Genomic DNA, 19874 nt, shown 5'->3' on the forward strand with positions numbered 1-19874 from the left:
AAAGAACGACCTCAGCTTTGTGCAGCCGCAGCTGCGAAGGAGTCCCCCAAGGAGAGGTCACGATCAGACCAAGAAAAAGGTTTTTGAAACCCGTAGCTTACATTGAGTCTTCTGGTTTGATGTTGTATCATACCTGGGGGGATTGCAATACCTCTGTGGTGTAGATTTGTGTGGTGTTGGCCAGGGCGTCTCTATATCACTCTGAAGGGATGCTTCTTCCTTGTGCTCATTAAGAAAAGAACAGAACTGAAGTTTCTCTTACCATTAGGTACTTGTTCATTGAATCTAGTGCATTATGCGTCTGAGTCAGACTGTAATTTCCTTCTGCTTTCAGGCTTGCAGGAAGCAGAGTGCACTGCTGACATGTGTTCTTAAAATATAAACAGAAAAGTTCAGTGACAGCAGCAGTCACCAGTATATAGCCCATGGAAGCTGTGATATACACAGTTACATTGTGTGGTTATACTTCTTGTATGTAAAGTCCCTTTATTATGCCAGCCTGCCAGTAGGCCGTAGAGCATATAACACGTCCTCACTTCTCACCTCGGCTACTGGAGAAGCCCTTGCAATATTCCTTACGTACTGTTGACATGAACAAGCATGATCATTTTTAACTTCATCACTTAATGCTATTTGTTTTGCAGCATCACCGAGGAGTCCTGGTCATCCAGCAGCTGCCAAGAAAACAAAGTAAAAAAGCAGCCTCCAGAGCTCACCTGACAATTTATAGGTTTAGCATCGTGGTGCAGCAGGGACAGTCTGCAGATGTTGAAAAGAAGGGAGCACCTCTTCCTTTCTGTACTTTCAGTATGCTTTCAGTATGCTTCTCTCCTGAAGTTAGCTGCAATACTTGCCCTGTGACTGAGCCAGCCTGTTCAGCTGCTAACCTAGAAAACCTTTCTTTAAGTTAATTTTCAGTCATTTTTGTAAATTAACTCAACTTCCTGGCCAACCACAGGAATGGCAGGGCTGACTTCAGGGTAGGTATCAGGAGGGTTTGTTCAACGTGAAATGGAAAATTTAATTTAATGTTTCTTAAGATTCTTAGAGAAGTGTAGGAAATGTCAGGATGTTACCAAAAGTAGCTAAAATCTTTCACAATTGAAAATCTTTAAGTCACTAAGGTCCTTAAGATCAAAACTGCCATGTGGTTGCAGCACAGTTCTTTGGTATTTCTGAATCTTTTCCCTTTTTATGAGAGATCTTATTTTTTGATTTTGAATCGAATGCATGAATAATTTCATATGTTCTAAATAACAATAATTTTTAACGTTTATTTCTAAAATTTGCCATGGTCATCAAATGAACATGCTCTCCTGACCAGAGTTACAGCTGGTGTGGCATGTTGGCACTGACAGTGTCTAGCGGCAAATGGTAAGAAGGGCGTGCAGCATCATCCCACTGCTGCTCTCATCTTCCAGACAGTGGGAGGGCTTCCAGGAGGAAGGGAAAAGCAGCTTTGAAAAAGGTTTAAGAGGCTGGACACCCTGCTGCAAAGGAAGCAGCATGGCTCTTGTCTGGCAATCAAACATGGGGATTAGCTGGTACGAGAGAATGGAGGTCAGTGCAAGAGACCTTAGTGCGATGACTGCATCAACTGTTCAGATAATTTCTCTTAGTATATTTTGACTGAGTTTCCAAGCGACAAGAGGAAAGACCCTAGGCATGGGGAGAGGAGAAAATGATATTGCAGTAACTAGGCCACAGAAGGAGTTTTCGTGCTGGTCCAAGGGCAGGAACATAATGAGCATGACCCATAAGAGTAAGGAGAAAGAGAAAAGCATATCAGAAGCAAAAATTCTAGGTTTTCTTGTGTCATACTTGGCAGAGGCATGTTCATTGTATCACAAAGAGGGCTGGCAGCTCCCCTCTGAGACAGCTGATCAAGAGTTCCCAAAATGTCAGCCAGCTTCTTATAGGCAGAAGACAAATCACCAAAGTGTTGACTCCTAAAATGATTTTACTACGTGCTGTGAATATCAAAGACTTGTATATTGGTTCATGGACAGAACTCCAGAGAGGTAGTATGTGCTCATTAAAATGTATATATATATATAAGTGGAAAAAAAAAATTTGCTTTTCCAGCCAATCAGGTCCAAGTGTCTCCATGCAATAACATCTGGTATGTGTTCTGCCCCTTTTGCTCAACTTTCTGCGAATGTGTTTGCTATCTATTCCATGTGTTTTATATCATATGTCTTTATTTGTGTTTTTTTTTTGTTTTGTTTTTTGTTTGTTTGTTTGTTTTTGTTTTCCCTTTTTGGATAGAACATTTGGGTGGTGATACTTTCCATGCTGTTTATTGGTCTTGCCAAAACACAAGATGTCTTCTCAGGTAACTGGTATTAAAGTTTATTGCCCAAATTTAGGCTTCAGAAAATTGGTTGCATTACTAATATGTGTCCCCCCACCTTTTTTTTTTGATGTTTAATCTGAGATACTGAGATGATTTCCAGAAGTACTGAATACTTACAGCTGTACCTGAAGGTAGCAGAAGATATGCGTGGGGCATACAATGTGTAGGTTAATGCTGCAGCTGAAAAATGAGTTGTAGGATTGATTTCTTCTTTGGACACCCAGAGTTAGTGAATACTTTGAACAGTCATGTCTCTCCCTCTCAGTAGCTCATCTCTAGAATGATGGTGATGCTACCCCTTCATACCGCAGGGCGTTTGAAGATGAGGAACTGCATCTTTGGCTATTTCCCATGAAAAGATGCTGTATATTCTCCAAAGATATACCTCCTACAGAAAGATTAAAGAAAGCTTGTTACCCTTTCACTCACTAACATAACACAAGTTGGCTGTGCAAATGATACTTGTGTTTTATGTCATGTCCGGGCCCACCTATGAAGTCCCTTGGCCACTTAGATCCAGTTAAACGCATTTTTGAAATGATTTCTTAACTGAACCTCGTCAGGTCACAGCATTTGGTTCTTTCTGGTGTGCTGATGTTTGGATAGTCTTTGCAACGTGTTTCAGATGCTGTCTGCATTATCCTCAGGATGAAGCAATGTTGCCATTAGTGCATTCACAGAACTCTGGCTTGTTGTCTGTAGAAAAGACTCCAACTTTTTCTTCCAAAAAGACTTACTATGCTCAAGTACTTTTTCCCCTTGCTGTGCAGATAAGTTTGTCTGAAATGCTAGGGAATACCAATAAAACACTTCCCCAGGACTATGTTCTCAATTGCAGCCAGCCAGACTTCTTCATCCATTTTATTAGCCTCTGTGTACAAAAGAACCGTGTTAGTAACAGGTTTTTTATAACCCTCTCCACTCAAACATATTCCCACTGCTTCTTTTGCATTAGAGATTTTATAGGCATTTTTTAGTGCCTTTTATTTCAGTTGTTTTGTTGGTGCTGTTATGGCCTGATCTAAAGTGTTATGATTATCAAGATGATATGGAAGGAATTTGGCACTTATTTTATCAAATGATCCAATAAAAAGTGTTGGATGATTAATTCGAGAATAATTTTAAGAATCAATAGTGTTTTTACAGAAGACGGTCATAGCAATAAAAGAAATATGATTGGTACTGTTGTGGAACTAGTTGCCATTTGAAGTACTAACTTAATAGGACTGTGCTCTTTTTTTTTGTGGATCATAAGCAGCAAAGCGATGCTGTGGCAAGGTTCCGCTGAGAGGGAGCAATAAGCTCTGTAATAGTAAAGTGCGTGCTTGGGCAAAGAAAAATGGAGGGCTCTAGAAATGTCTCCTCTCTCCCTGTCATAAATCAAATGTGATGGATAGCGTGTTCAGGTTGTTACACTGGAAGCAAAGTCTGAAAAACACTGCTTGCCTCAGCAGGTCACTGTGGCTTTGTCCTGACCAGAATCTGTTTTTGTAAAGGTCCCATACTGATGCCTCTAATGACCCTGGATGTATTTTCTTCTCGTGTCCTCAGAGCTCCAGCTGATGGTCACATTTCTGTTTTCTTCTGGAGCAAAATGCTTTGAGACACATCTGACTGGGGACAATGTTTTTTTAATAGAAGTGAGCACCAGATTAGAATAAGGTTTATGCCACCATATAAATTTTAGATATTTTTCTATACCTGAGGGCATACTTGTCACCTGAGATTGTGTGAATCGGCTTGGTTCTACCTTCAGAAGATGAAGTGGTATGAAATTGGATATATTTCACAGTAGTGAAAGTGTGAAATGAGTAATGAAGTAAAGCCCATTTTTTGCCATATATTTATTGTCAGAACCAGGTTTTGGAGTCCCATTGTCTGCTCTACAATTTCTGCCACCTAGAGATGGGGTAATAACTAATAATATTTTTTTCTAAGTATTTAATTAGATGAAGAAATCAATAATTGTTCATTTCTCCTCAAAGCTGGGCATCTACTGTCAAGAATGGAAAGTCTGGAAAGAAAAATGACTTGTGCTAAATGCTCAGCTTTAAAGATAGGCAAATAGGTTACACCTAAGTCAGTAGCACAATAGCAGCTTTTTCTTGCTCTCTGATTCCTGACATAAGATGAAGAAAATCATTAGCAGCTGCACAGCTCCGTGCAGTGGTTTAATTGCATGGAGTGCAAGACTGAGTTCTTAGTATGCTGAATTAGTTCATGGAGCGCTGATAATAGATGAGGGAAGGGAGACTGTCTCCCAGCTGAATAGTTTATTGCTGTGGCCCATGTTTTTAATCCACAAGAATAGGAGATTGCTGCCTTTAGTTACACTTTCAGTAGATGAATTACACATTTGGTGACAGCTCTCATTTGACATGTAATAATCAATACTTCCCTACTTACTCCCAGAAGGATGTAATAGCAGAGAGCTACCTGGAGGTCCAGAGGGGGAAAGAAGTCTATCATCTTAGGCAAACTTTACACGTGTTCAATGCTGAGCAGCTTTAGCTGAATAACATTTTACTGTATTCTTTTTCTGTTGATTTCCTGGGTGCAGATTGATTGCAGACCTCTTAGCCCAGCCAGCGGGTTCTGCAGCTTTTCCAGCCGTGTGAACGTGTAGGGAATCTCAGCATCTGGTGCAAGGAAGAGTAGTTTTAGGAGAGTCCTACTGCACAGCCCACGTCCTAGGGACATCAGAGTGCAGTCAGATGCAGCCTTCTTGGAAGGAGCACAGAAGGGAGCAGGAGTGAGGCCTCTGTGAGTGCAAAACCCACCACAGTTGCATTGATTTGCTCCTCATCCTTGCTTAGGTCATTACAATTACATTGGTTTGTGCTAATGCCTGTATGTTTACATGCAGCACGTGGCATTTTTGTAAATGCACTTTTCACTCAGTGCTGAACGCTTAAGTCCTTCCCAAGACTCTTGCACACAGTGTCAAATTCTTAGAAACTGTAGCCTAACTTTTTTGTTTTGGAATATTCATTAGTCTGTGACAGCTACACACTTGCTCAGTGTTAGGAGCAGCAGCAGCAGTAGATAACCATTAGTAGAGTGCAGTCTTACTGTTTTAAAGCACCAGAGTAATTAGCTATTTTCATCCTTGTTTGATTGCAATTATACTCCAATATAAACATTGCTTTATGAACTTTGCAACAAGTAAGGCTTTACTACTGTTGTGTAGGACAGTTCCATATCTGTGGGGTAATATTGTTCCTGTGTAAGTAAGTTTAAAGTAACATTGACTAGAGAAAGAGTTTGTTTTATTGTGCCTCTCTCAAATGAATGTGTGTCAAGGAATGTAAGTAAGTGGAAAAAGTCTGTCTGGAAGTAGGCAGCATGCTGTGGTGTATTGCGTTTCACTGACATGAGAGGAATGTGGCAGTGAGGTCTACAGTTGCTGGCTGTAGGCGCTAGCGCTCAGGCTGAAAAGCAGATTGGGATGTGCCTTTTGCTTCATTAAGCAAAAGGCTTTATGCCTGTGGCATGAAATGCTATAAAGCACGGTGGAAGTATTATAGTATTTGTTGTTAGGCAGGGCTGTCAATATCAAACATCCAAAATCACAAGTGATACAGAATAAAAACTGTGTAAATATTTTAAATTAAAAAAAAAAACAACAAACTATTTCCTTTTTGCTTCTGAAGATTTAATTATTTTTAAGTGAAAGCTGAGATCTTGACTGAAAAAGTTGAGGTCCTCACCTTATTTCAGAGCTTTAAGACAGACAATAAATTTTACAAAACTTGCAAAAATGTCATAAAAGTTCTCAACAGTGAATCAGGCATGCTCTGGAGAACTGTGTGACTGTGTAAGCTTTGTCACTGTAAATGGGATCTAAAAGTCAGGGATGCAAAATGCAGGCCAAGCTCCTGGCACTTGCAGTTTGCTTACCTTCAACAAAGGTCCCTAATTGCGCTGGCTCATGTTATTGAGCAGCTGGCCAACAAAAACCCTCCCACTGGTCTAGAAAGCCTGTGCTGTGTGGGGGAGGCAAAGCAAAGCAGTTTGAAGACTTACAGCCAGGTCTGCACCCAAAGATACCAGCAGATGGTGTAACCTCAGCAGCCTCCCTGAGATCCATCATGTGCGTGTTGCGGTCAGTAGTAGGACTCCTATTTACGGGATCAAGCACGTAATGCTGAGGGATGCATTAATTTCCTTGTGTTGCCTGCATCTGCCAAAGAAATGTCAGTGTTGATTCTGCAGAAGGGAAAGGAGTAAGGAGTGGTGATGTCCAAGTTTTTCTCCTCACTCTGCTGAAGCAGCGGGCTGCAGCTTTAGGATTTTGAACAACTGTACTGTTAGCAAGCAAGGGAGATGGAGCATCCATGTTCCTGGGCACTTCTGCAGAACTGGAGAAGCAGTGCCAGCACATGGACATTTTTAGGATCCTTTGTTCATTTTTCTTACTGACCTGCACTTCAGGCCCAAAGAAAACAAACTGCAGAGCCTGTAGTTTGTAAGGACTAAGAAGGAAGAGTTGCTGTAATTACATAAAGTTCTAAATGTAAAATTCAAGTTTGCTATTTTGAGAAGCTTGTGCTTCTGTACCTAAATGGGTTAGAAAGTTGGTAGGTGAGCTGTAGATCTGCTTTGTTCTGTCCAGTTTGAAGGCAGTTGAGATCTTTCTCTGCTGTGCAGCCCTGGAAGGAATGGCAGATCTTGTAATAACATTTCAGCACCACAAACACTTCTCCTTTGGCTCTCTGACACTTGGTGTTGGCCACTTGGACGGCCCATTCAGCATGCACGTGGCTCACTCCCACCATTCAGCCCGTTCTTTCCTGCACAGCTCTCATTCAGATGAAAGTCACCTTGCTCTCAAAACGCTCCAACTGGCTATTTAACACGGCTGTGCCTTGGGGACTCTGTCAGGAGAATGTAAACTTTCTCTTGGGTCAACATTTAAACCACTATTGTCCTTGTTTTTTAAGAATTGTATTAGTTATACTGACGAATTCCAGTTCATCACCACTGGTTCCAGTGGTCTGGAACCACATGGTTCTGGCTCAGGGAGCTGTCCCACTACAGACAGTGCTCTAGGCCATGGTGTTGCACTTCTGCACTCCTGCGTCTAGCAGTTCACCCAACGGTTCCATGTCATTGGAGCCCATTGAAGTCTGCGTGACGTACCATTCAGTTTGTAAGTACCTACTCCTCCCCCAGGAGAAATATTTATAGTCTGAAGCAATGCCTTGAAACGTTTTACTACTGTCATATTGATGGGGAAAAAAATGCAGTTATAGAGAGGCTGTGTGTATTAATTATTTATCTTGCAATCAAGAAAGTATAAAAATAATCCAGGGTGAAAAATAGGGAGGGTTCTAAAGGAACACACTGGTTCTTTCAGTTTGAATAATGCAGACCTCACTGAAGCTTTCTCTCCAGAACATGAGGTCTAATCACAGCACAAATAAATAAATGTTTTTTCTCTGGAACTGACTTAAAAATCATGTAGCTCTTGAGAGGAGACTAATTGTGCTCACTTAGCTTCAAGTGAATAATTAAACTGTGAGAAGTTATTGTTTTCCTGGCTTCCCTGTAATCTTTCATATTTGTTATTTTTTAGATATTCAACTTCTAGACTTTTTAGCATCAGTCAAGCTCTGCTTCTATTGTCTGAAAAATAAATGTGTAAAGGAAAAACTGCTACAGATTTTAATACATTGTATTGTTACAGTGTAAGTACCATCGTTGTAATTAAACCGCTTGAACATACAAACCATCAACTTCTTCTCTCAGGGACTCAGCCACCCAAGTGATTTTTGTGCCTTTGAAAATCTCCCCAGAGATCCAGTGCACTCTGCTTCTCCTGATTGTTCTTGAAATAAAATTAGCTTTTAGTCCTTTAAAATCTGTTGCTTTTATCTGCTACTAAATACATACAGAGTAAGCGCTGCAGGATCAAAACAAAAATAAGTTATTCCTCCCACACTTGTAGTTTTGATGGGATTTGCAGTTTGCAAAAGTCAATAATCTGATTCTTTCTGTATTCGGGATCGTGGTGGATTACGGTAGGTCCCTTTGGACTGGATCAGGAACCTGCAAGGTGCCTGCAGATCAAAGCAGAGGGTGGGCAGAAAAGAGGCCTGAAAATGAGAGAGAAGGCACCAGAGGGGGCAAGTAGCCTCGTCCCATGTGCTGGGGCAGAACTAATGACCTCCATGTTGCTCCTTCCAGGAATTTGCCTAGCAACATTATGAAAGCCTCTGGGAACAGAGAGTCTATCACCTAGTGAGGGTCTGGGCAGATTTTTTTTCCTGTTAGAGATGTTTTCCTGATGACCAAGCCATTCCACCATGTGCCCATGATTTTATCCTTACCTTGTTGCCTTTGGGGGAGAGAGTAGGATGATGGCAGGTCGGGGAAGGGGAAGAAGGTGAGGGACATGCTCAGGTGTGTGAGAGGAAGGTCATGGGGATGAAAGGCCTGAACAGAGAGCCCTGGGAGGATGAGGAAGGGAAGAAAGTACTACTCATCCAGGCTCCTTGTCATCATGTTTCTCTCTACAGATGGGGTTGAATTTGTGATGTTTTCGAAATATTTTAGACAGATATTGAATAAGAGCAAAGTTTGGAAACAGAGCACAACCTCAGCTGTGGAGAAACCTGGATCTGCCTTTGGGTCCTATCTGCAAACCTGAAAAATAGTAATCCTTTGACATGTAAGAAAGATGTGAACATAATGCCTTTTTCCTGTCTTTTCCGCCCTCACAGATGAACAGGAGCCAGCAGTCAGCAGTGATTCAGATATTTCATTGATTATGGCAATGGAGGTTGGACTCTCCGATGTGGAGCTTTCCACTGATCAAGACTGCGAAGAGGTGAAGTCTTGAAAAACAAACAGAGCTCCGACACTAAACTACAGGGGAGGGTCACAGGGAGGGACCGAGTCAGCTTTCTAGGATTTGGACCAGTCATGCACATGCCTCCAGAGCACTGTCACTCCTGCACACTCCATTCTGAGATGGTCACGAAAAGCAATAGCAACAGTTGTGTCTGCCTGGGTGCAGTTTCATCAACTTACATACGTTTGGTTTGTTCACACGGGAGATGAACACTTCCAGTTTACCCACGTGCTTGAGAGCAGTCATGTAACTCTTCATGGCTCATAAATACGCAACTGAAATGACGACTTGAGTGTTTTCTACACTTGTTCGATTGGGTTTTTGTTTCTTTTCTTTTTTTTTTTTTGGAAAAGACGTATGTTTGTTACATTTGTTTGTTTATAGTTTGTTATGGATAGACACGCTATTTTTGTTGACTGACGCCCAGCTTTTTCAAGAGTTCAATCCAGAAACCTGAATTCCTGTTCACTGGTCACTTTGTGATCCAACTCCAGGATGTATCATTGCCTGTTGCTTCTTTATGAAGCACACAGGGCTTCAGAAGGATGGTGCACCAGCACCCTGTAATAATGTGAAGCCTGCTTTCATTAAGTGGAGGCTTGGAAACTGTGTATTCTGAAGGGCTTTATTTGTAAGAGAGCTCTGAATTAAAAAAGATTGCAGAGATTTGGTTTAAAACAGCATTATGTTGACTTTTACGTAGAGCTCTATTTGAGACAAGTATGGTACAGTGTTGAGGGAGAGAAAGAAAAGCATTAAGCTTCACCCTGTCCGTCTGGTCCTTTGCTAGATTTATGCTATCAGTAGTGGTCAGTACATTGACAGCCTTCCTTCAAGTTACAGGGCTATAGCTGGAAAAGATCTAGTGTAACATTGCATCTTTGCTTAACTTTACAGACCAGAATCTGACCAGTAGGCTGAAAGAGTGTCTGAGGGATTTCAAGAGGGTGCTTGTTAACAGCTGTGCATTATGCAGACAAAAAAAGATGTTCTTAGAAGGGGTCCGGAGATGCTGATATCAGTCTCAGAAATTGTTAATGAGGCAGGAGGCAGCTGGATGAAATGTTTACTTACCGCTTTGTTTTTTGTTTTATTTTTTTTTCTTTCTGCATTTCTCCTTTTTTTCTCTCTTTTTTTTTTTTTTACTGCAGTTTTTGCCAGCTTGTTACCCAACACAAGAGTTCAGGTGGTTCATTGCCCTCCAGAGTCCCTGTTAACACTGCTGCAAGCATAACGGAATACTTGCAATTTATATAAGTATATATACCAAAACATTTTGGGTAGGGAGGAAGGAATTTATAAATAAGAAGCAACACAAATCAAAATATCTAAATAATAATGACCTGTGATTATTATTAGTCCATACTGAATTATGCTTTCCAGGAAAAAAAGCTTATTTTTACTTGTTCAATCTATGATTTCATTTTTCAAAATATTCAACTGTGAAAAAGCCCTCTTAGCTAACTGTTTTACAAGAGTAAATGCTTTCTGTTGACAGTCAGATGATTTGAATCACATTACTGGCTCCCAAGTAGGTCAGCAGAATCAATGATTCGTCTTACATCGAAATTTCATGGAGAGGTCAAACATCTTCACTTGTGTCACAGCAGCATCTCAAAACGCAACTGTTAGCGTTCTTGCTATATTTAATCTTCCTTGTGGATTTATTCACTAGCTGTGGAAAACAGCTCCCACCCAAAATTCATTTTATCAGAGCTTATTCAGGAACAAATGTGGTTAGAACTATCCCTAAAATTTTGGACAACTTGCTTTTTTATTACAGGAAGAAGGAAGAATTATCCTCCATACTTTTGGTTTTGTTCATTTTATAGCTTATTTTTTGTGATGTTCTTAGTCCCTAAATTGCAGGGTATGTTTGAGGCTTCAAAACCATGATCCAGATATGTGCTGTTACATTTTTATATGCCATTCAAAAGAACATCTCTTTTTAATTAAAGAGATGCAAGGAGTTGGGAATCTGTTTGTTGTAAAAAGGAAGTTAGAGACTGTTCCGGAGGGCGCGGCTGAGTCACTCTTGCCAATAGTTGTGGTTCTGTTATCACATTTTCCTTATTCTTTAATATCTCCTCTGTTCCCTGCCACTCTGGGAAAGGCCCACACTATCAGGGGAGCCGATGCTGAAATTCACCCCTTCACAAGAGTTCACACAAGGTACCAATCACATCAGCTCCACTTAAGCTCTGGAAGTAATGAAGTAGGATTTAAGTGGTGCTTATACCTCATACCGGCCCTTCACATAGGAGTGAAATTCATTGTGAGTGAGTTCAGGGGAAAGAGAAGCTGGTTATATACCCAGTCAGGGCTCCCTATGGAAAGAACACACGCTGGTACAGTTTCTTCCCTAGTGCTGGAGCCTGAGTGCTATATGTCACAGGAACATCACGAACACGATGTCCAAGTTGTCAGTGATCCTCTAACATCCGCCTGCGGCACCCAGCACGCAAACAGAACTCCTGGCTGAGTCATGTGGGTTTCAGAGGGCCTGTCACAAAGTCTTCATTTTATTTTACAAGCTGAATTAACTTAGTGGACAAACTGACCAATTGTCTGTTGCTGTAATGGAGTCCCCCACAGCACAGCAGAGCAAGCGAGGTCTGTGTTTGCACAAGAGGCTAGAAAAAAAAAAAAGCAAGGCAGGAGGTGATGCTGAAGTGGGTCATTTGCAGGCAAAATCCTTAAAGGGAGCTGTGCTCAACAGGACAGCACACAGACTGTAACTGAGACCCTGCCCATACCTCTAGAAGCTGGGAAAGGATTTTGGAGAGGGATCACACTCTGCATGCTCTTTCTGTAAGTATCCCATCCTAGACCTGGTCCTTCAGGGGCCAGGGCTGGCCACCATCAGGGATAGGGTGCTAGGCTAGGTGAGATGATTTTGTGCACCACCATATTATGGTCTTTCAGAAGAATCATCCTAGCAAATCTGGGTCAGGAGACTTTCAGCTTTTGTTTTCCAAATTCTGCAGTTTTGCTCAGGAAGGATGTTTCTCCATCTCTCTCCTCAGGTGTTGTGTAGCTCTGAGCGCTGTTACGTGATAACAAGTGCTAGGCCAGGTTACACAGCACTGAAGGCAGAACTTAGGAAAGCACTTAAGTAAATGTTTTAATCCGTCCTTGTTCAGAAAAGCACTTAAGGCTAATGTTGGACTTGCTCTGAAATCACAGTATTTTCAACAGGTCTTCTATAGTATATTTAAGACCCTGGGTCAAATGGAAATGTTTTCCTAAAGCAGGTCCTGGCTCAAATGTCCTTTGTATATATAACCTGGGAAATGCCTTGGCAATTTGAGGTGCTTCATAAATATTAAGAGCCCAGAGGTATGTTTGTAACACATGCGAAAGCCTTAATTCTGTAGATCCTCATGCCCGTGCAGTTTTGCCTATGTGAATCCCTCCCCTGTGATTCCTCATAGGGTAAAACTAAATCTCCTCATTGGCAGGTTTGGGCGCGATTGGTCCCTTCCTGAGCGTTTTGTGATTCCTCGGTACTGCTGCCCGCCACACCAGGGCTCTGGCATTAAATAGGTGGGATTCGGATGCTGGGGGCACGGCCCTGCCTGCTAAGAACAGAGAGCAGCCTTTAGCCTGCAGCCAGGAGGGGAAAAAAAAAAAAAAGTGCTCAGGTGTGTAATTCTGCACACTCGTGCCGTGGTGCGGATGGCTTTGCTGCAGCTGCTGCTGTCTGGACAGCACGGCTGGGACCGGGGGCCGGTCCTGCACAGGGCCGGTGGCCAGAAGGCAGCACAGCTCTGAGAAAATGTTCTTGTCACTAGGCTCATCGTGTGTCTCTGTAAACTCTTCCTGTTCCTGTCACCTGAGGCTCTTTTGTCTTATTTCCCATTGGTGAGCACAGTGTGGGAAAAGCGTTCACCAGCTTGTCTTCACTCCGGCTGGGTTGCAGGAGGAAACCTGGACAGGCAGAGCCTGTGCTCTGAGTTCCCTTTGGTTTTCATGGGTTTCGCTGAACTGCTTTCCCAAAGGCCCGTTCAATAGGTAGAAGATGTAAAAAGTTGCATGGGCAGAGTTTTGTGCTCGGACCCAACCTAATGCGTGCATGTGGGTGTGCAAGGCACCAGCTCTGCTGCATCCCTTCCTCAGCTCACCCGTTCTGCTGCGGGCACAGGTCTGGCACTTGCTGAGAGTTTGAGGTTTGTTTTTTCCCGACTGCTTCAGAGCCTCAAAAACAGGACAGGGACAATGGTAGTGCTGCAGTTTGTTCTTTAAGCAATCTATAGAATTAAAATTCCACATACGCATATACAAGTACATTGATGCAGCTATGGAAACTGCATTGTAGTGAAAACAGAAGCTGCTGCCATTTTTAGAGCGTTTCCATATGTGAAAGAACCTGGCAATAAAGAAAAAGGCTTTACAGAAGCAACTTGAAAAAAAAACTGAGATCGCATACTATGAGAGGTCCCTAGGATCTCACTGCTTTAATTTAATGACGTCTGGATCAGATCCAGAAGATGCTGTTGCAAGAAAGTCCATACTTCGTCTCTTGTTGAATGACCAGTTTGTGATACGTTCTGACTTTGTTAACAAAATGAACCCAAGCACTGAGACAGATCTAGCTCAGAATTCAATGTTTCACAAGGAATATGCATTTTGTGATCCGAAGTCTTTCTTGTTGCACCTGTTAATCCACCCTCTTTTCCCCTTTGCTAAATAAAAAGAAACGCTTGTCCAACTTGAAAAATGTTGAGCTCAGAAGATGTTTGCATACAGAAGGATTGCCATGGCAGGTATCTGCAGATCACTTAACACCTCTACGTGCTTTCAGTCATCAGTACACAGTGACAGATTTTCTGTAAAACATGTTATATTTCCCATTCTGGTTAAACCTGGAGTGCAGTCATCATATGAATTTTCCAGTTTTTTGCCTTACCAACTTTTTCCTTTGAATGTATGCTGCAGCCTCTTGAGGGGATTCAGTGATTAATGGGCAAAGATCAGGGCACGAGCCTTCATGGATAATCTCGAGGCTGCAAGCCCTTGTTGTGACGATTGGTCTGTACTGAAATGACGACACAGGTTATGTTCAACAGTGGGAGATGCCTTTCGGGCTGGGCAGCGGGCAGCTCCCAGCCTGTGTTTGTAAGAGGCTTGTTCCTTCCTGGTCATTGTCCATAGAAAAGCTGATGAGTATGTAGTGTGAAATAAGCCAGGAGTGTGAGTTTACAGTCTGTGCAAACCAAGAAAACTGATAGTCATTTATGGCCTTCTATTTCACTAGCAATAATGGAGATTTTTTTTTACCCGTTGTTCTTGTAGAGCCCGGTTGTAGGGTGAAAGTTACTGGTCTGATAGAGCTGTGGGCCAGGACGAGTCCAAACAGAAGCAGTTAGTTAACCTCGTGTAGCGCCCAGCCAGAGGGAGGCAGCCACAGTGCAGAGGGTCAGCGCCTTCGGGTGTGCCCTGTGCATTGTCCTGGTAGCGTAGAAGGGCTCACAGATAAATGTCCTGTGATACGGCTCAGCGTGGGGGCTGAAGAAGAGGCAGGCCCTGGGCCTTGGGCAGATTCAGGGGAACCCAACCGCTTCGTAAGCGGGGCTGCTGCCTGTTAGCTGCTGCTGGATTGCTGCTTCACTGAGGAGCACTGAGTGCAAACAGGCTCATTTGGTTTACAGATGCAGTGTTTGAGCATATACGGGGCAACCGGTCTGACAGATATAAATCAAGTCAGTTAAAGCAGCAGCAAAAAACAGCATAAGGAAATATTTTAGGGGAAAGGGAAAATGAGGGTGGAGGTGTTGTTTTAGCAGACTTTTTGAACAGGGACAACTGATCCAAGGCAAGCAGTCCTTTCCTTCAGACAAGCCCTTACCTGAACTAATTGATAGCTCTGCAGCTGGCAGGGGAGCCAGGTGGGCTTTTGGGTGCGGGTGCAGCAGCTGGCAGCTGCGGGCTGGGGGCGACGAGCGAGGGCCAAGGGTGCCCTCTGCCGCGCAGCTGACACCCGCTAGGCAGGAGCTGCTCCCAGTGCTTTCTCTTCCCTGGCACTTCTGTTCTGTGGGGAAAAAAAAAAAAAAGAAAAAAAGAAAAAAAAAAAAAGCTTTCTGAGCACAAGCTGTATTTCAAAGAGAGAAACAGAGAAGATGAGAGGAATTAAATGCCTTGTGGAGTTTGGAAAGCCAACGGATGAGTTTTCCATCTGAAATTAATCTTGCCCCTCCCAACTATTTTAATTGTGAATTGGTGAAAGTTCATTCTTTCTGGAGTGAATGCAAAAAAAAAAAAAAAGACAAAAAGAAGAAATAGTGTTTTCCCTTTTTATTTCCTGATTTTTCAGTCCTGTGTAGTGTTAAAAATAATAAGATCAAGGCGCTTGGTTGCTCTGAATGTATACGGTTATTACAGATGTCAATATCTAAATGTTTTGTATTTACGTAATACCACCCTCACTTCTTGTTTCATGTTTAGGAACCTGAAATGACTGTACCATTTTGTAATTAGAAATGTAAAGAGGGGACAGTGGGTGGGAGGGTCTGTTACTTTTATAGCAAGATGTTCCTTGTATTTAGTGAGCATTTAAAATGGTTTTGTACTTGTCCAAATATACATTCCATCCATTTCCAGAAGAGAATTATTTTTATTTAGAGTAGTTTATAAGCAAACCAAAAAAAAAATAAATAATAAAATACAATGTCCCATTTGTACACAGTTCATGAACAGAGCAGAAGTATTCTGTTTTCCAGTGATGGCTCCAAAGTTTTTCCAACAATGTCTTCTCTCACACACTGCACAGCCATACCAGCAAATGCCAATGTTAAAAAGGGAAGGAAAAAAAAAAAGAACAAAATAAATACCACATGCATCAGCACACAGCTTACTAAAATAATTTCCAGTTAGGAGACAATGTTCTGTATCAGTGAAATTCTCACAGGCTGCTGTCGGTCCTGCTGCGGACACCAGGAGCGGCTCTGCTTCAGCCCTGGCCCTGCTTGGCGGGGCTGACAGCCCGAGGAAGCTGGGGGGATGTGGCAGGGTTGTTGCACACATGCACACACACACACGTGTGAACTCACTTGCACGCCGCATCTTCTGTTGTCTGCAGGTCCGTCAGGACCGGGGCCTATTCTTCTTGGCTGAAGCTCTTGCTGGTACTGCAGGCGCTTTCCGTAGCCTGACCGTGTTATGCTCTTTTTGACGGTGGGAACTGCCCTTCAGCTCCACAAATAAGATAAAGTTCCTTTCTTCAGGTTGTTACACTTTGGTGTAGGAAACACCTAGAGAAAGACCACAGCAAAATCATACTGTAGCACTTGCATAGGCAGTTCTTTTCCTTAGTTAGCTTTTTTTCCTGCTACCTGTGAATTTGCTGCCAAAAAAGAGCAGTAGCAGTTTGTGAAGCAAGCCTTTTTTTCTAGCATTACTTTCTGTACAGCACTGCACATATAGTTTAACTATTTGCTGATACTTTGTAATGTGTACATCTTCCCTTTCAATGCACTTTATCTCTTGAAAAATGTGGGAGTCAGAAAGCTACCACCTTAAAGGGATTTGCCTGAAATCATGGGGCACACACTTTTTTGTTTCATCTTGCTTTGTTATATACTGTAAATGCTAAAGAGCATGGACAGTGACTCAGCTGGGGGAAGTACCAAAATGTTACGGCTAATATTTGAAGCGTTGTTCTGTAGTACAACACGGCTATTTTTGTTATATAGAAGATTATAATGTAAATATGTGAGACTGTGTTACTATGTACTAGTAAAATATTGCAACTATCAAAGTTAAGATTGTGAATTCTGAGGAATTTTATTGCAAGTTTTTTAATAAAACGAATCTGATTACTGTGTCATACATATTTTCTAACAGACAGTAAAGCTGGCGTTTCCTGATGTGTGAAAGTCGCTGATTGTTTCTCATTGAACATGGCTGCTGCTGACTTTGGCACCGATGCAAAGCAGAAGCTCCGGCCAGGAGGGACCCGAGCTGCAGCCTGGCCTCCAGCCCCAGTTGCTGCCCTCACTCTCACTGTCCTTCAGCTGCTTTTGGTCAGAAAGCGGCGGCTGGGCAGAAGGTGAACACCTCCGCATCCCAGAGGAAGAGCTGCGGTCACCCTTGGCCCCGGGCAGCATGTGCTAAAATAGCTCTAAGGTGCGACGGCTCGGCCATGCCACAGTAAGCATTGAACTGCCCGTGTGAGGAGTTGTCTGGCTGCTCTTCCCTGTCCCACTCGTCCCCACAGGTGTTGTCCCTGGGAGCAGAGGGACGCGGGGGAGCAGCCCCAGCCATACTGCCCATGCTGCTTACAGGAGGGAGGTTCAGGACACGGTAAATATCCTGCCTAAAAGAAATTTAAGACAAGTTTTCCAGTAGATGTGAAAAAGAAGATCTCCAAAACTGCAGCCCCGCTGCAGGCACGCAGCTCACCCCAGTCCTGGCCCACAATCTCGGCTTGCCAGCTGGTGCCAGCAGCAGGGGTGCTTCTGGCCAGCCGCAGCGCTGAGTTCAAGGCACGGACGCAGCACATCGGCTGGGGCCTGGCTCGGGTCTGCCCCAGCAGCGAGGGAGGCAGCAGCCGGGGGCTAGGTCAGACCTGGCTCCCCACATCACCCTGCCTCCTGGCCCTGCTCGCTCCCACTGGGCCTTGCTCTTGCTGCTCACAGTGGTGGCCAGCAAGCTGGCTCCGAGCAGGAAAATCAGCTGAGGTTTAATGTGGCTTTGTCAGCAACACCAGGAATCACTTCTGCCCATCCAACCCGGCCTGCACAGCCCTGCTCCACGGGCAGGAGCCTTCCTCACCAGAATAAACCCTGGGCTGGCTGCGGAGGGAGATTTGAGGTATCACCAGCCCAGGATCCTGGTCCCTGCTTTGTTCCCGATGACCGTGTACTTGCTGGGCGGCCACAGGAGGGAGCAGGCCCGGTTCCCTCGGCAGGCAGCAGTGCGAGTTGCTGTGGGATCTGCACACACAACACAGCTGCTGCCAGTGCTGCAGATCGTGTGGGCACAGCGTGCTCGGGTATCGCAGCAGAAGTAACCCAATGTGCGGCTGCTGGGAATGGCATCAGGGCTATAAATAACGAGGGGTGTAAGGCAATTAATTCCAGGATGCAAGCACATAACTTACGGCTGGGGTGACATCACTCTTCTCCACTGCGTATGGGCTCCATCTCTAGTCAAAGTACAGCAATAAAGCTATGCTGCTCTGTGCTTTTTTCTTTTTTTTTCCCCTCCAAAGTCAAATTGTTCTCGCTCCTGTGACTCTAGGAGGTGACCTTCAAACCTGTCACAGCCAGTGGAGAGGACTCAGGACTCAAAAGGAATTATCCAGATTTGCACTGTGCCAGCCAACCCAGGGTCCCTTCTGTCCCGTGACACCCAAAACGTGCTAGGAAAGCGCACACGCTTTGTGCTGCACATCTGAGGGTGCCCTAAGGGAAGCTGCATTTGCCTGCACCAAGTCTTGGGGACCCCTCCCAGGAAAACAGCTCTGAGAAGGCAGCACTGCCACACGGGGTGAGCAGGTCTGGGGGAGGCCCATGGGTAATAAGAGGACTTACAGTCCAAAAGAAATGAAATGGGTTGGTGCATTCGTATCTGCCATAGATCAGCCGCAAGAAGCCAGTGCTCAATAAGTGAGGGTGCAATTTTGCAGCACACTCCTTCCTCAGCCTCTGCTCCCCATGCAAAACAAGCAGAGGGCAAGCCCTGGCCACAGCTGAAGCAGGGGACGCATCGCCACCCTCACGTGCCTGGGCCACCCTCTGCTGCAGGCCACCACCATGCTCCTCTGTCCATGCTGCTGGACATCTGCACCTCAGCACCCTGGCCTCATAGTCCGGCCTGCCCCCTGAGAGGTCACAAGGAGAGGCTTGCACAAGGAGGCCAGCAGCAGCAGCTGAAGCCCAGTCAGATGTCCTCCTGCCTTAGCTAGGAGCATGGTAGCTCCTGGCAGAGAGACAGAGCAGACATCTGGGAGTGGCAATGCCTCAGACGTGTTGGCCAAGCCCCGGAGCTCGTCTGTCAGAGCCCAGAGCTCAGGCGAGGTTGTTCCCCTGCCCTGCTTGGGGCAGCCGTGCTGGCTCCGGCCCACAGCCCTGGCCCGCGTCTGACTTAGCCGAGGCGGGGAGCAGACGCCTGTGAAGGCGCAGCACCAAGGTGGTTGCCCCCTCCGCATTGCTCCTGGCTTTCCAGATGTCCCACACGTCCCAGCTGCAGGGGCCAGGCTCACTCAGTCACATTTCGTGTGGACACAGTGCCAGCACATCCTCGTCGCCTTTCTCCAGGCCCCAGGGGCCTCTCTGGAATTGCACAGCGTGGCCAGAAAGAGGAAGGCTCGGGGTGCTGGCACAGCAGTCTCACCGCCTGATGGTGCCCGGGGCTGCAGTGTACACGGGCTGGGGGCAACGCCTGTGGTATTTGATGTTTCCTGCAAGCCCACAGCTTCTGGAGGCAAATGGGGGAGGCAGAGGGGAGGCAGGGCCGTGTGGGGCTGCAGCCTTAGCGACTGAGAAGCGTTGAAAAAAATGGGTGGTAAAGGCCCAAAACACATAAGGCCTCGCTCATCCCTGTTCTCTCTGCGTGGAGCTCCTCACAGACACGTTCCCGACCATGCGAGACAGGATTCGTCTTCCCCAACAGGAGGCTCCCTCGTGCCGCAAATGCATCTCCCAGCCCTGCGCACCGTGT

At 44.6% G+C, this 19874-nt stretch overlaps 1 protein-coding gene across 6 annotated transcripts in view; it reads left to right on the top strand.

The window, feature by feature from the left end:
- The window catches only part of RNF150 (ring finger protein 150), a 122699-nt gene extending 104432 nt beyond the window's left edge, over positions 1-18267 (top strand). Inside the window, exons 7-8 of one of the 6 annotated variants that reach the window (XR_007708259.1) lie at positions 9082-12023; positions 17055-18267. Coding sequence is in view for 5 of the 6 variants with exons in the window: in XM_050710642.1 (XP_050566599.1) it covers positions 9082-9188; positions 16291-16383 (200 nt within the window). In the remaining variant the exon portion in view is untranslated. Of the gene's footprint in view, positions 1-644; positions 717-7934; positions 8047-9081; positions 15746-16290; positions 16897-17054 lie in introns of those variants that run through there. The other 5 variants (XM_050710643.1, XM_050710642.1, XM_050710644.1 and 2 more) reach the window with 5 other exon arrangements.
- Positions 18268-19874: the final 1607 nt, after the last annotated feature.

This window comes from Cygnus atratus, chromosome 4 (assembly GCF_013377495.2).
Source record: "Cygnus atratus isolate AKBS03 ecotype Queensland, Australia chromosome 4, CAtr_DNAZoo_HiC_assembly, whole genome shotgun sequence".
Classification (NCBI taxonomy): Eukaryota; Metazoa; Chordata; class Aves; order Anseriformes; family Anatidae; genus Cygnus; species Cygnus atratus.